The sequence below is a fragment of the Scyliorhinus canicula genome, chromosome 9 (genome assembly GCF_902713615.1).
Source record: "Scyliorhinus canicula chromosome 9, sScyCan1.1, whole genome shotgun sequence".
Classification (NCBI taxonomy): Eukaryota; Metazoa; Chordata; class Chondrichthyes; order Carcharhiniformes; family Scyliorhinidae; genus Scyliorhinus; species Scyliorhinus canicula.
In genome coordinates, this window is record NC_052154.1 from 173910915 (window position 1) to 173927826 (window position 16912).

Consider the following 16912-nt stretch of genomic DNA (forward strand, 5'->3'; position numbering starts at 1 on the left):
TTTTCAGTAGCTCCATTATATCACCTATAGTGGGGACAGGGTCCGTCACGTAAAGCAAAAGCCACCTCCTGGCAAATCAACCCCAAATAGCGTACAGGGACACGCTATGCTCCATGCTCCACCCTTTCCCACCGCACCTCCCCAATTTTCCCGTTCCACTTACCTGAAGCCCTCAAAACGATAGCCAAAGGCTCAAGTGTCAATGCGAACGAGGGGAGGTGGAGGGGGGACCCCTGACAGCTCTGCCTCACCCCCGTTCAACAGAAAGTACCCTGAGCTCATGGTGATGATGCGAACATTTGCCGAGGGAGCCTTATATAACAAACATACCCACAAAACCTTGGCTCCAACCTGAACTTCTCCAAAACCGTAAAGAGGTACCTCCATTCTACTCTTATCAAGTGCTTTTTCATCATTGAAGGATACGATAAACTTTGGATTGCGTCCGGCTGGGGGTAAGAACTACATTTGACAATGGCCGCACATTAGAGAACAGTGGCTGACCCTTAACAAATCCTGTCTGATTTTTGTCTATCACTTCAGGAAGACACGGTTCCACCCTCAGCGTCATCACTTTAGCCAATAATTTAGCAGCCATAATGAGATAGGACAGTATAACCCAAACTCCAGAGGATCCTTATCCTTGTCATGGGGCAGCACGGTAGCACAAATGGATAGCACTGTGGCTTCACAGCGCCAGGGTCCCAGGTTCGATTCGCACTGGGTCACTGTCTGTGTGGAGTCTGCACGTTCTCCCCGTGTGCGCGTGGGTTTCCTCCGGGTTCTCCGGTTTCCTCCCACAGTCCAAAGACATGCAGGTTAGGTGGATTGGTTATGCTTAATTGCCCTTAATGTCCAAAAAGGTTCGGCGGGGTTACTGGGATAGGGTGGAAGTGAGGGCTTAAGTGGGTCGGTGCAGACTCGATGGGCCGGATGCCCTCCTTCTGCACTGTATGTTCTATGTTCTTTTTCAGTGGAAGGGAAATCAATGCCTGCCCAAGCGTGGCGGGAAGGGAGCCCCGGACCAAAGAGTCCTTAAACATCTCTACTAGTAACGGAACCAACTGCCCATTAAACTTCTTATAAAACTCCACCGAGAATCCATCTGGCCCAAGTGCCTTACCTTTTTGCACCCACTCTACCGCTACCAGGACCTCCTTCGGAACCAATGGCGCCTCTAACGCTTCGCGCCTTTCCTACCCCACAGCCTCCTCCGCAGTTTTGGAAAAAAAGGTCTTTCAACCAGAAGTAACTCTCAGCCTCGCCGGGTACACCACTCCAAATCTAACTCCGTCCTTGTGTAGCATCGGCTTTGCCTTATTAAAGGTCGCTCACCGCTTCGCCAACTCTGCTCCAACGTCCTGGTATATCCAGATGGTGCTTCCTTCCTACCTCATGTCCCGATTCTCTTTGGCCCATTGCAGGACCTGCTCTTTCTCCTGGAAACATGATCATCGCCTGTGCTGATTCATTTCCCCGAGGCTTCGTGTTTGGTGGGCCCTGTCAAATTCTAGAGGAGACATTTACCCATCACCCCCCTCCCCCCCCCCCCCCCGTTTGGTAAACATCTGAGAAACGCACTCAATCGGCCATGGGCCCTCCACCCCCTCCTGCAAACCCAACCTGTTCTCCAGGTCATCCACCTCTGCCCTCGGGTTCTTGTTCCTCTCCTCCGGTAGCAGTATCTCAGCTTCCTACGAGGATACTTGATCACTATGCTATGACAAAGCCGCCTCCACATCTTCAGCACCTCTCCATGTTTCTTCACAGCCTCCAAGGTTTTTCCCAGCTTCACCCGAATTAGGCCAAGCACCTCCTTGATTGACTTTTTGTGGGTTCCCATCATTACCTTTCGTTGCTTATCAAAACGTTTTTCAAATTGCATTTCAAGCTCCTGCAGCAGGAACCCGAGTCAGCGATTCCACCCGAAAGGTGGCATTTGACAGAGTGTAGCACCCAAGGAGTTAACAAAATTGAAATCAATGGGAAGACCAATATATAATGCTCATCCCCAAGTGCCCTTGAGAATCTGTTAGTGGGCGGACTTCTTGAACCGCTGCAGACCATCTGGAATAGGTACACACACAGTGCTGTTAGGAAGGGATTTCAACCCAGTGATAGTGAAGGGAAAGCAATATACTTCAAAATCAGGATTGTGTGGGACTTGGAGGGGAACTTGCCAAGTGGTGATGGTCCCACCTTTTTGTTGCCCTTGTCCGAAGTGGTGGGCAATGCAGCTTGTAAGGAGTTCACACGACTGGTGGTGGACAGGGTGCAGAACAAGCATGCTGCTTTGCCCTGGATGTTGTCGAGCATCTCGAGTATTGTCTGAGCTGCACAATTCCAGTGCCATCACACTCTTGGCTTACGCCTTGTGGATGGTGGATAAGCTTTGGGAGGTGAAGTTATCTGCTCCAGAATTCCTAGCTCTAACTTGCCCTTGTAACCATAATGTTTATATGGGCAAACCCTCAGATTTAAGATGAGGGTTTCAGCAATGGTAATGCCATTAAATATCATGGGGAGATGGTTAGATTTCCTCTCGTTGGCGATTGTTATTGCCTGCCACTTGTGTGATGTGAATGTGACTTGCCACTTAATAGCACAAGCCTGAATGTTTTCCTGATCTTGCTTCATGTGGGCTTGCGCTTCAGTATCTGAAGAGTCGTGAACACTGTCGTCATCAGCGAAAATTCCCACTTCTCACCTTCTGATGGAGAGAAGATAGTTGCTGAAACAGCTAAAGATGGTTGGGCCTAGCACACTGCGGCAATAGCCCGGGGCTGAGATGATTGGCCTCTCGTGCTCGCAGCCAACTTTTCTGCTTGGTACTACGCCAATCAGTGGAGCTATTCCACCCACCGATTCCCATTGATTTAAATTTTGTTAAGACTCCTTGGGTGCTACACTCTGTCAAATGCCACCTTTAGGATGGAAACGCTGACAGGGGTTCCTGCTGCAAGAGCTTGAAAAGCAATTTGATAAATGTTTTGATAAGCAAGGAAAGGTGATGATGGAAATCCACAAAAAGTCAATCAAGGAGGTGCTTGGCCCGATTCGGGAGAAGCTGGGAAAAAACTTTGAGAAACGTTTTGATACTCACTTAATAGGAGTAAGAAAAACATCTAGAAAGGGGATTTCCAAACTCATTTTGTGTCAGGATCTGTGTTTAGCTGGGGCAAAGAGGAAAAAGAATTGAGCTCACCAGAGGAAAGACCAAAATTCAAGACAAAATCTGCTGTAAATAAAGAAATTTGCTGATCACGAGTTCAAGATTTTATTTTCTACCTTTTAAACTAGGCAACACAGCCTGGCTTGTGCACTTGATACCCAGGTCAGAAGGGGAGTGCCAATGTAGAGCAGTCTTCTATAATTGTCCCTTCCTGCCCTTCCCTGAAACTTCTAGCTTCGCCCTCTTGCTTTTTTCCCCTCCCCAGAAATAGCTCATCTCCTTGTCACATTGCTTCACCATGTGGCTCAGCTAAGAGGCAACTTGTCATTACAACAAAAGCAAAATACTGCGTACGACAGAAATCAGAAATAGAAAAGATACTCAGCACATTTGGCAGTATCTTTGGAGAGAGAAACAAAGGTAATGTTTTAAGTCAAAAATGAGACTCTGTTGAATAGTTCTGTTAACTCAGTTTCTCTCTCCATAGATGCTGCCAGACCTGCTATGTATTTCCAGACCGTTAACTCTGGTCAATTTTCTTTCACACATTTCATGATAATACTGAAATTGGAAACAGACATTCCATTGTGATAAATTTAGGAATTTCAGATATATTGTACTTTCCTCCCACAGTCCAAAGATGTGCGGGTTAGGTGGATTGGCCATGATAAATTGCCCGTAGTGTAAGGTTAATGGGGGGATTGTTGGGTTATGGGTATACGGGTTACGTGGGTTTAAGTAGGGTGATCATTGTTCGGCACAACATCGAGGGCCGAAGGGCCTGTTCTGTGCTGTACTGTTCTATGTTCTATGTATTTGGTGTGGTAAGGGGTAAAAGCTTGTGTATGACTGCTGCAGTAGTAACAAATCCTGGTTTGCAAGACAGACAGACTTTGTAGAGCCAGGAGGGCAATTAAAGCATCATAAAAGCTTAACAAATGAATTTTTGTTTGGATTAAGATGGTTCCCCGAGTTTCAGCTTAGTATGATGAAGTAGCTAATGGTAAGATCATCCCAGGCATTTCAATAGAGATTATTCAATTGGTTTCTGGAAGTCAAAGCATCAAGACAGTTTCTGAAGACTTTAGCAAGAGATCCTGCATTGTATTGTTCTGACAGGATTCAGGTCTATCTCTTAAAACAGTCTCAAAGAACATTGCTTGAGCAAGTACGTCTGGGTCCGCTAACTATATTTAAAAGTCGATGTTCACCAGAGATCGTTCAGCTGTTTGAATGGAAGTAAAGATAGCAGTTAAGGGTTATTGTGTTTCTGTATCGATTAGCATTGTTTAAGGGAGAATTGTAAGCTATTGTCTTGTGTGATGTTAAAGATATTTTAGTAATAAAGTTTGATTCAATATACCATATCCCTATTTTGGGTGAAATCACTCCTCGAGTGAAATATTCTTTCCACACAGTCTAACAAATTTAAAATAAAATATTGGGGTTTCTGTCCAGCATCTTAGCCACTGTTGGAGTCTGGCCCGAGATCGTAATACCATTCAGCCAATCCCAAGGTATAAATAACTCGATCAAACTGTTGAAGCAAGAATTTATTAAAGGGCATGCACATTTTATGATTGGCAAAGAAAAATGCTCTAAAATCCAACCTCTTAAAAATCTTTTACTTACCAAGTCTGCTTTCTTGTATAGAAAACTGCCCATGAATAATCAATGGAGGGCATTTAAAACGGCAACAAACATTTTGAAGAAAAATTGAAGTGCAAAATATAAAGTTCTTGTAAAAAATCCCGATCAAAACTGAAAATAAACAAGAATGCCAAAGCTTATATTGTTACCGCTGTACAAGTAACATCCCATCTCCGCTGAAGATAGCCACGGTCAGCGGGTGGTCTGACTGATAAGTATAGCGAAGATTGAAACAAAGTATAATCTTGATCCCTGCACAGAATTAATTCATCACTCTTACATTTTAGCACATGGTGTCAACATCGGACCGTAGCCCTATCATCATTAACTTCAGCAGTCTAAGGCCGAGAACGCAGTGAATACCTGGAGAACTTCAGAAACATATATATCTTACTTACAGAAGACAATCTCCATTGTTTTATAATACTATTTTTATTTGTAATTTTATATTAATGAAGCCAAAAACAAAATAAATTTGCTTGAACACACCTGGAAACCAAGGTTGACTACAACAAACAAGGTTCAAGTGCAACATGTTCCAACGTAAGAGAAACTTAAACAGCAAAAAAAAAAAAAACCCTACACTTCTAAATAAAATGATAATTAAAATGAAATATTGTGTGCTGTCCCTCAAGTTTTAAAACCAAAATTGAGGCAACTGAGATTGGAAATCTGTATACTGCACCCCAATCTCCACCCCCCCTTTTTTAAATTCCTAGCAAACATGAGTGCGAGCTACTTGGCTAAACTTAGAAGAAGCATTATAACAGAAAATGAAAATAACCATAAATCAATAATGAACTGATGGAAAAACTGGGGTCGCTATCTGCATTCACGTACAGCACGCCAACCTCAACTTTGAACAGTATTTACAGAGAAACGTGTGTACACCCTGAAGTGGCTACCTTTGAAGGGACATCAGGCGGACTTTCACCTTCCTGCCCAATCAGGAACATTTCCCAGATAGCTGAGCAAGGGTGAGAAGGCAACAAGAAGCTCACCATTAAAATGTGCCAGAGCAGAGGCCTGAACCAGGCCTGACTGCAGGGCCCATCTTTGCATGCTATTTGCTCCTCAGCAGCACAGCCTTTGACTTATTCATCTAGAGAGTGAGGCTACTCTGCAAGGTTAACTGAGTATAGAATTGCTTAATGAGGGAAAAATAATTTTCATCCCACAGGTCTGAAGGCAAGCCAAAGTATTGTTTATAAGCTGCACTTTAGTTTTCTTTTAGAATATAACTATGGAGCTTGCACGGAGAATGTGCGAAGAAAAATTATTCCTGTCGTGCGTAACTGGTCCAAGCGATAATAATGAGAGGTACTTGATTAGTTGCCAGAGCAACATGATAGCTCCAGTATTCCAAGATTATATCCGTACAAATTCCAACCTCTGTTTTCCTGGGTTAAAACCAAGGCTTATCCATTTCATTCCTACTCAGCAGGGGAGAAGCAGTTAACAGAGCATGTTTGCCAGCATGCCACTTCAAAGTTAGTCTTTTTTTTTTAATAACATATCATAATATATTAAAAATGGCAGTACCACCATTCTAGAAAGCATCTTTCCATGTCAAATGTGGTTCTCTCCTAAAAGTAAACATCGCATTTTAGAGTGTGAAGTGAGGCTCCACGCTTGATCCTGCACATTTCAGTTAAGTCCCACAGTCTTCATGATCAGATGTCTTTCCTCGGCACGTGGTTCATCTTTCCTTGACATGGTTCTGTGCTGCTGCGTTGCTGTAGAGGATTTCAGTCAGGTCATCCATGACAAGTGTTTCCTTGGGATCTACCAAATTGAATTCCCTTATAAATAACATGAAATGCATATACAGTGCGTTTAAATGTCCGTGCAGTTCCAGTGCAACAGTCTCCTTAAAATGAGCCCAGTAGATGTGAGTCAGTACATGGAACAGATACCTGCAGATCTTTTTGACTAAAGACTCAAACGAGTTCGGAAAGTCTTTGCCTGCAATGAAAGAGAGAAACACATTTAGGACCCATTCATAATTAGCCTTTATGGTTAAGCGATTAGGCGTCCAGCATAACAACATGATAAATAGAGTAGGCCAGATGGATCCTTGAGCCTGCTCCCTCAGTCAATGTGATCATGGTTGAACTTGTGCCTCAATTCCACTTTCCTGCTCCTCAGTTCTCTAGGTTCCCATGGGGTTCAAAAATCTGTCGACCTTCGCCTTGGATCCAGAACCTTCTGCGGTAGACAATTCCAACGACTCAACTCTCCGAGTGAAGAAATGTTTTATCATCTCAGACTTAAATGATGTACCCCCTTAATCCTGAACTATGCCAGGTTCTAGATTCCCCAGCCAGGAAAAACAATCTTTTGAGGGTGGAACTTTCATGAAGTCACGCTGACTGTGGAGACCTTTAAAAATAGCTGGTAGAAGCACCTCCATTTCAGCAGATTCTATTTTTCCAGTGGGGGAAGAGGATGTGATTCCCACAGGCAGAGAGCACGAACCCATCAGAGCCATTTGAAATTAGTGTGATTTCAGATAGACTGTATTTTAGCTGTTCCAAGGGCTTCCATCTGCAGTGTGGGAGCCAAATTTATGGAGGAGATGTAAAAACTCTTGCGGAGAGGATAGGATATGTTAAAAGTCATGAATGCAAATTATTTAAATCCCCAGACATTTATACACAAAATACTGACAGGTCATCTGGTGTAGCCTAGAAAAGAAATTACGATTGGTTCCTGCAGTTTCAATAGGCTTCTCTGTTGACATTTTCTAAAGGCAGTTATTACTGGGGAGCCCATCATGAATGCTTGGCTGAGTTTCAAAAGTTCAAAAACCACCTATCTCAACAGAGAGGGCGAGTTTACAATCTAATCTAACAGATCATTTCAAGAGATTATTAAAGGATTACCAGTCTTTGTGATGTGGTTGCTGAATAGAGGTTTATCTGCTTTTGTAGCAAATTGACCATGAGGAAATTTAAAATCTTTGAATGGGTTTCCATGATTTTTTTGCCCTAGTGTGCATGATTGAGAACTCTCATTGTTAGAATTGCCCCTTTGTGTCCAAAAGGTTAGGTGGGGTTACTGGGATGGGGGGGGGGGGGGGGGGGGGGGGGGTGATGGGCCTAGATCAGGTGCTCTTTCAGAAGATCTGTGCAGACTCAATGGGCCCAATGGCTCCTTTTGAACTGTAGGGATTCTACGTTTAAGAGTGGCCACGGAGATGCCATAGTGCGGGGTAGAGGGACAGGCATACGCAGACAAAAGGGAGATCAGAGGGCAGGATGAGGGCTGGGGCTCCAGCAGCCAATTATGAATCTGGATTAAAGTCTCAGGGAACCAAAGCAAGCCTTCTACCCAGCGCGCTTCAACAACTGCTTGCCTCCAGAGGCAGCAGGCCCGACTCAATCACCCACCCCCCACTGCTCTCTCTTCCCTCTGTCAAACGAAAATCTCTTGCAGAGAGGTCACCTATAAGGAGACGGGTGTCCCAAGCCAGGAGATTTCCTGGCTCAAGCTTCCCACCTCTGTGGCAGAAGTCTGTCCTCAGCAGGGGCAGCACGGTAGCATTGTGGATAGCACAATCGTTTCACAGCTCCAGGGTCCCAGGTTCGATTCCAGCTTGGGTCACAGTCTGTGCGGAGTCTGCACATCCTCCCCGTGTGTGCGTGGGTTTCCTCCCATAGTCCAAAGATATGCAGGTTAGGTTGATTGGCCATGATAAATTGCCCTTAGTGTCCAAAATTGCCCTTAGTGTTAGGTGGGGTTACTGGATTATGGGGATAGGGTGGAGGTGTTGACCTTGGGTAGGGTGCTCTTTCCAAGAGCCGGTGCAGACTCGATGGGCCGAATGGCCTCCTTCTGCACTGTAAATTCCATGAAATTACACCTCAGTTTTCTAAACTCCAGAATATAGGCCCAATTTATTCAACCTTTCATCTTGGGCAGCCGTCCCCCTCCATGGAACCAATTTATTGAACCTTTGCTGCATTGCCCCCATGCAAGTATATTCTTCTTTAGCTGCCCAGGAACTCCAGCTGTAGTCTCACCAAAGCTCTGTAAAACTATAGCAAGACTTCCTTATTCTTCTTCTCGAATCCCTTGCAATAAAGGCCAACGTGACATTGGCCTTCCTAATTGTTGCTGTACCTGTATGCTGAGTTTCCAAGCACACCCAAATCTCCCTGAACATCCATGCCTTTTCAAAAATATTTTGCTTTATCACTGCCAGTCCCCCACGTTCTTGTCCATCTGCCACCTTGGAGCAGGGTAAAGACATACCCTTTTAACCTGCCTATATCTCTTTGTAGCTTCTTTTTCCCTCTCACAGCTTGCATAGCTAGATGGGAATGTGGGAACGTATGGTCAGCAAACATGGAGACATTACTCCTCGTCACTTCAGCTAAGCCATCAATAGAGATTTCAATAGTGGATGGGCAGCATGACGGCACAGATGGTTAGCACTGCTGCCTCACAAAGCCAGGGACCTGGGTTCAATTCTGTCCTTGGGTGACTGCTTGCACATGCTCCCCATGTCTACGCGGGTTTCCTCCAGGTGCTCAGGTCTGTTCCCACAGTCCGAAAGATGTACAGGCTAGGTGGGTTGGCCATGATAAATTGCCCCATAGTGTCCAAAAGGTTAGGCAGGGATAGGGTAGGGGCATGTGCCGAGGTGGGGTGCTCTCTTGAGAGGGTTAGTGCAGACTCGATGGGCCGAATGATCTCTTTCTGCACTGTAGGGATTCTATGATTCTAGGTGCCAGCACTGATCCTTACAACACTCCACTAGGTACAGCCTGCCAATCTGAAAATGCCCCTTTCAGCCCTACTCTCTGGTTCTTGTCCTTTAACCAATTCATTATCCATGATAATATATTACCACAAGCCCTTATTATCTGTATTTATCTTTTATATGGCACCTTACAATTCATATTTATGTAACACCTTTAACATAATTAAGAGATAATCATTTCAAGATAATTTACAGGAGCTTGATGAAACAAAATATAACACTGAGCCACAGAAGGAGATATGGCCAAAAGGTAGTTTTTTTTAAAGGAGTGTCTTAAATAAAGAAAGCACGGTACACTGGCCCCCAGTCATGTTCTTGATTTTAAAATCCTCAATTGTTTGCAAATTTCTGCATGGCCTTTTCCCTCCCCTTCTCTATAACTACCCCAGCTCAACCACTCTCCAAGACTGCAACAAGAAAGATGATATGGTGTAGGGGGTAACATACTAGCATGGATAAAGAGTTTGTTGGTCAGATAAATGGGTCTTTTTTAGGTTGGCAAGCTGTAACTATTGGAGTTCCACGGGGATCAGTGCTGGGGCCTCAACTATTTACAATGATTTGGATGAAGGGGTCGAATGTATGGCAGCTAAATTTGCCGACAACACCAAGATAAGAAAGTAAGTTTTCAAGAGATAGAGGTCAGCAATGGATAGGAGTTGGCAAAAAACGAGGCAGATGGAACAGGTGAGAAAATGTGAACTTGTCCATTTTGACAGGAATAAAAATTCTAGATACTGTTTACATGGAAACTGCAGAGCTCAGTACAGAGGGATCTGAGTGTTCTGGTACATGTATCACAAAAAGTTAGTAAGCAGGAACAGCAAGTGATCAAGAAGGCAAACTGAATGTTGCCGTTTATTGTGAAGGGCATGGGATATAAATGTTGGAAAGTTTTACTGAAGCTGTACAGGGCCTTGGTGAGACCACATCTGGATTAATGTGTCCAGGTTTGGTCTCCTTATTTGAAAAAGGATATGGTGCAGGCGTTAGGGATGAGGGAGGGGCTTATCTTGGATATGTTGGGCCTATATGCAATGCAGTTTAGAAGGAGGAGGAGTGATCTTATAGAAACATAATATCCTAAAGGGATTTGATAAGGTGGATATCAAGAGAATGTTTCCACTTGGGGCGGCACGGTAGCACAATGGTTAGCACAGTTGCTTCACCGCTCCAGTGTCCCAGGTTCGATTCCCGGCTGGGGTCACTGTCTGTGTGGAGTTTGCACGTTCTCCCTGTGGGTTTCCTCCGGGTGCTCCGGTTTCCTCCCACAGTCCAAAGATGTGCAGGTTAGGTGGATTGGTCATGCTAAATTGCCCCTTATGTCCAAAAAGGTAGGGTTGGGTGGGGTTACTGGGATAGGGTGGGGTTACTGGGGTAGGGTGCTCTTTCCAAGGGCCGGTACAGACTCGATGGGCCAAAAGGCCTCCTTTGGCACTGTAAATTGTGTAAATTCTACAATACTTGTGGGACAGACCAGAATGTGACAGCTTAAAAATAAGGTCTACTATTTAAGATGGAAATGAGGATAATTTATTTCTCTGAAAGGTTGATAGTCTGCGGAATGCTCTTCCCCAGAAAACAGTAGAGGTTGGGTCATTGAATTTATTCAAAGCAGAGTTAGACAGATCTTTAATAGAGAAGGGAGTCTGAGGGTTATAGGGACAGACGTAAAATAGACTCGAGGCATGACTAGATCAGCCATGGTCGTATTGAATGGTGGTGCAGGCTCCAAGGGCTGAATGGTCTCCTCCTGCTCTTAAGTCATATGGCTCCTATGTCTGCATTTCTCGAATTCCTGTCTCGAGCACCCCCAGTTTTAATAACTCCAGCATTAGTAGCTCTGCCTTTAGTTACCTAGACTCTAAATTCTGAAAAAGCCTCCCTGCACCTCTCTGCCTCGCTTTCCTCTTTTACAATACTCCTTAAATGTACTTCTTTGACCAGGTTTTTGGTCATCTGACTTAATAACTATCTGAATCAGTGTCATATTTTGATACATAATGCTCCTGTGAAGTGCCTTGGGATGTTTTATTATGTTAAATGTTTAATACTGTTTTCTTGGTGTAGCCTACTAACTTTGTAGGACATGGCCAAGTAATTTAACACACGTGATGCAACTAACACTTGGTCCAAAATCTAACTGAAAATTTGTGGTTTCCAAAAAGATTGGTACAAATGGCATGCAGGGACCAATCCTTAAATCTCATTCAGCAAATGTGAATGAAGTGCCACTAGGGGGAGGAACACACCATTGTGCAATCGTATCACCACCTTCTCCTGATTCACATGCAGGAATGTTCAGTTCGCACCCACGGAAAGTGGTTCACTGCAACATCCCAACCTCCCTTTGTAAGTTATGGCTGCATTAAACAAACAAAACTCCTGAGAAGTAGCCAAAACATCCCCAGCTTTTAGATACTAATTTTCTGATATTTCATAGTAAAGTACCGGATAAAATCCAAGAAAACCCCGATCTCTCTTCCCAACCTAAAACTCAAAAAGGAAATTAATCTTAGAAGTAACATCACTTGTGAGCATAATCACCAAACTATAATAGTGCAATAATTCAAAATATTAAGGAACTTTATGACACAATGCAATTCTGAAGCCCAGTCTATAATGCAATTCTACACTCCCATTATTTACAAGGTAGTATCTCTGATTATATTTTACACCAGTAACAGTCATAAGTGGCTGTTTATATCATGACTTACTGTATATTTGAGTCATTGAAAATTACAAGTCTGTTCAAAGATTTTGATGCGGTGGTTCCATGTTTGGTAATCATCTTGGTAACCGTATCGTGCAAGTCAAATCCTGTCCTACAATGGTCAGGAATTTTGACCTGTATACAAAGTCAGTGATGTGCAATTCAGTGCTGTTCAGTAGCACTAACTATGAAATGACACAATAGAAACTTAAGAAAAAGATACAGCTCTGGCAAAAACAATTATGGCTATGCCTTTCAAAATGCCCGTGACTTGCCACAGGAGACAAAGTTTCTGCAACAAAAAAAAACAATATCAAAGCAGAAGCCCTTGAACTGCTGTTAAAGTCTGGTTTCTGTCCTACCTACATCACTTACCCTTTCACATAAATGAATTGGGGAAGGGTAAATACAATGCTGTCAGACAAGAACTGAAGTGCATAAGTTGGGAACATAGGCTGTCAGGGAAGGACACAAGTGGTGTGGAACTTGTTCAAGGAACAGATACTACGTCCCCTTGATATGTACGTCCCGGTCAGGCAGGGAAGAGATGGTCGAGTGAGGGAACCATGGTTGACAAGAGAGGTTGAATGTCTTGTTAAGAGGAAGAAGGAGACTTATGTAAGGCTGAGGAAACAAGGTTCAGACAGGGTGCTGGAGGGATACAAGATAGCCAGGAGGGAACTGAAGAAAGGGATTAGGAGAGCTAAGAGAGGGCATGAAAAATCTTTGGCGGGTAGGATCAAGGAAAACCCCAAGGCCTATTACACATATGTGAGAAATATGAGAATGATTAGAGCGAGGGTAGGCCAAGCAAGGACAGTAGCGGGAGATTGTGTATTGAGTCTGAAGAGATAGGCGAGGTCTTGAACAAGTACTTTTCTTCAGTATTTACGAATCAGAGGGGCCATATTGTTGGAGAGGACAGTGTGAAACAGACTGGTAAGCTCGCGGAGATACTTGTTAGGAAGGAAGACATGTTGGACATTTGAAAAACTTGAGGATAGACAAGTCCCCCGGGCCTGACGGGATATATCCAAGGATTCTATGGGAAGCAAGAGATGAAATTGCAGAGCTGTTGGCAATGATCTTTTCGTCCTCACTACTTCCACAGGCAGTGCATTCCATGCCCCCACTACTATCTGGGTAAAGAACCTACCTCTGACAGGGGTGGTACCAGGAAATTGGAGAGTGGCGAATGTCGTGCCCCTCTTCATAAAAGGGAAGAGGGATAACCCTGGGAATTACAGGCCAGTTGGTCTTACTTTGGTGGTAGGCAAAGTAATGGAAAGGATACTGAGGGGTAGGATTTCTGAGCATCTGGAAAGACACTGCTTAATTATGGATAGTCATCACGGATTTGTGAGGGGTAGGTCTTGCCTCACAAGTCTTATTGAATTCTTTGAGGAGGTGACCAAGCATGTGGATGAAGGTAAAGCAGTGGATGTAGTGTACATAGATTTTAATAAGGCATTTGATAAGGTTCCCCATGGTAGGCTTATGCAGAAAGTAAGGAGGTATGGGATAGTGGGAAATTTGGCCAGTTGGATAACGAGCAATCGTCTGCCAATTTACTGACCCACCCTTCAACTCCCTCATCCAAGTCATTAATGAAAATCACAAACAGCAGAGGACCCAGAACTGACCACTGCGGTACACCACTGGTAACTGGGCTCCAGGCTGAATATTTGCTATCCACCACCACTCTCTGACTTCTATCGGTTAGCCAGTTCACCAACCTGATGAGACTGGGAGCCCCTGAGAATGGCATGGGAGAGTACCTGTTTGACAAGCTCACCCTGGTGGGGGGGGGGGGGGGGGGGGGGGGGGGGTGACTGACTGAACTGACTGCAGTTGTTTGTATAATTTGTCAATTTTGCTGGTGCCAGGACCTAGGCTATAGTGAAATGCACTATCTGTAAATAAACTATTAGACTGTTGTCTCATTGTTGCCTAGTCTATTTTCAGATACGAAGATTGATGGAGTTGTGGATAGTGAGGAGGGCTGTTGTCGGCTGCAAAGAGACATAGATAGGATGCAGAGCTGGGCTGAGAAGTGGCAGATGGAGTTTAACCCTGAAAAGTGCGAAGTTTGCCTTTTTGGAAGGACAAATATGAATGTGGAATACAGGGTTAACAGTAGGGTTCTTGGCAATGTGGAGGAGCAGAGAGATCTTGGGGTCTACATTCATAGATCTTTGAAAGTTGCCACTCAAGTGGATAGAGGTGTGAAGAAGGCCTATAGCGTGCTAGCGTTCATTAGCAGAGGGATTGAATTTAAGAGCCGTGAGATGATGATGCAGCTGTACAAAACCTTGGTCAGGCCACATTTGGAGTACTGTGTGCAGTTCTGGTCGCCTCATTTTAGGAAGGATGTGGAAGCTTTGGAAAAGGTGCAAAGGAGATATGCCAGGATGTTGCCTGGAATGGAGAGTAGGTCATACGAGGAAAGGTTGAGGGTGCTAGGCCTTTTCTCATTAGAACGAAGGATGAGGGCGACTTGATAAAGGTTTATAAGATGATCAGGGGAATAGATAGAGTAGACAGTCAGAGACTATTTCCCCGGGTGGAACAAACCATTACAAGGAGACATAAATTTAAGATGAATGGTGGAAGATATAGGGGGGGATGTCAGAGGTAGGTTCTTCACCCAGAGGATAGTGGGGGCATGGAATGCACTGCCTGTGGAAGTAGTTGAGTCGGAAACATTAGGGACCTTCAAGCGGCTATTGGATAGGTACATGGATTACGGTGGAATGATGGGGTGTAGATTAATTTGTTCTTAATCTGGGACAAAGGTTCGGCACAACATCATGGGCCGAAGGGCTTGTTCTGTGCTGTAACCACCACTCTGTACTGTCTGTATGCACCTCAACCCAAATATTAATAATACTGCAAAAGAATTACTGCAAAAAATAGATATAAAATATGGCAATTTCTTATGTTCATTACAATGGGGGATCTTATAGAAACATTTAAAATTATGAAGGGAATAGATAGGATAGATGCGGGCAGGTTGTTTCCACTGGCGGGTGACAGCAGAACTAGGGGGCATGGCCTCAAAATAAGGGGAAGTAGATATAGGACTGAGTTTAGGAGGAACTTCTTCACCCAAAGGGTTGTGAATCTATGGAATTCCTTGCCCAGTGAAGCAGTTGAGGCTCCTCATTACATGTTTTTAAGGTAAAGATAGATAGTTTTTTGAAGAATAAAGGGATTAAGGGTTATGGTGTTCGGGCCGGAAAGTGAAGCTGAGTCCACAAAAGATCAGCCATGATCTAATTGAATGGCGGAGCAGGCTCGAGGGGCCAGATGGCCTACTCCTGCTCCTAGTTCTTATGTTCTTATGTAATGGTCATCTCAATTATGCAAAAGGACTCTTTCCCAGCTCCTTCCTATCCCTCATATATACATACTGCTGCTGCTGCTATTTTTTTTTTCCACATACATCGGGTTAGCTCATACCTTGGGTGCTATCCGCCAAACACCCTTAATTCCACAGTACCTGCTGCACCATTAACTGTCCAATATTAAACTCTGGGTCAGCAAAAACCATTTCCAGATCAACAAATGACAAAACTGACCACATCCCCAAATCAAATCCCGAATGCAATGAAAAAATATAGAAAGGACGAGGCAGCATTAACTACATCATAATTATAACGTTCATTAGATTGTAGTGCAGCTTTGACCCCAACAAGGTTAACAGGGTGTGATTAATGAAAAATTTGACTTCCTTGTAACAGTGTCAACTGCCAAATTACAAGGAACTGCAAATCTCCGGGCTGTTGTGAGGGAGTATCTGGTATTCTGGCAGTGATTGACTGCACCCATAATGTAGGAATGGCAAGAGTTCTGGGGAAAGAAATAGTAAACAGCAAGACTGCCTGCTTCATATTAACAGGTTTAGTAGTGAGCAAGATATAAGTAGATGAAAAGCAAAGCATATTTGGGGATGGGGGAAATGGAGAATTCAAATTTGGTGTTGCATATTTAAAATAAATTCTCTACACCCGATTCATATGGCAAAATTCTTTTCGGGCATCATGACGTTAAACCACACTGTAGATAAGCTTGGCGTATATTCATGCCAGAAATCTTACTACTATTAATTGATAGTATCATGATCGAATTGTTGCAGCAATTCATTGTTCTTTTGATAAATCTCAAACTGTGTGTGACTTTAAAGTGAATATTTGGGGATATGAGAGTTGTTGTGTTGGGGCTTCTGGGTAGAGGGGTTGTCACCTTAACCAGAATCTCGCTGCTGGAGGCATAGAAATGGGCAGCACAGTAGCATTGTGGATAGCACAATTGCTTCACAGCTCCAGGGTCCCAGGTTCGATTCTGGCTTGGGTCACTGTCTGTGCGGAGTCTGCACATCCTCCCAGTGTGTGCGTGGGTTTCCTCCGGGTGCTCCGGTTTCCTCCCACAGTCCAAAGATGTGCAGCTTAGGTGGATTGACCATGATAAATTGCCCTTCGTGTCCAAAATTGCCCTGAGTGTTGGGTGGGGTTACTGAGTTATGGGGATAGGGTGGAGGTGTTGACCTCGGGTAGGGTGCTCTTTCCAAGAGCCAGTGCAGACTCGATGGGCCGAGTGGCCTCCTTCT

At 44.1% G+C, this 16912-nt stretch overlaps 1 protein-coding gene across 6 annotated transcripts in view; it reads right to left on the bottom strand.

The window, feature by feature from the left end:
- Positions 1 to 5235: 5235 nt before the first annotated feature.
- Positions 5236 to 16912, bottom strand: part of LOC119971910 (MOB kinase activator 2) — a 242493-nt gene continuing 230816 nt past the window's right edge. For all 6 annotated transcript variants that reach the window (XM_038808223.1, XM_038808228.1, XM_038808225.1 and 3 more), the window contains one exon: positions 5236 to 6787. In XM_038808223.1, coding sequence (XP_038664151.1) covers positions 6522 to 6787 — 266 coding nt within the window. In that variant the 3' untranslated portion in view covers positions 5236 to 6521. The remainder of the gene's footprint in view (positions 6788 to 16912) is intronic.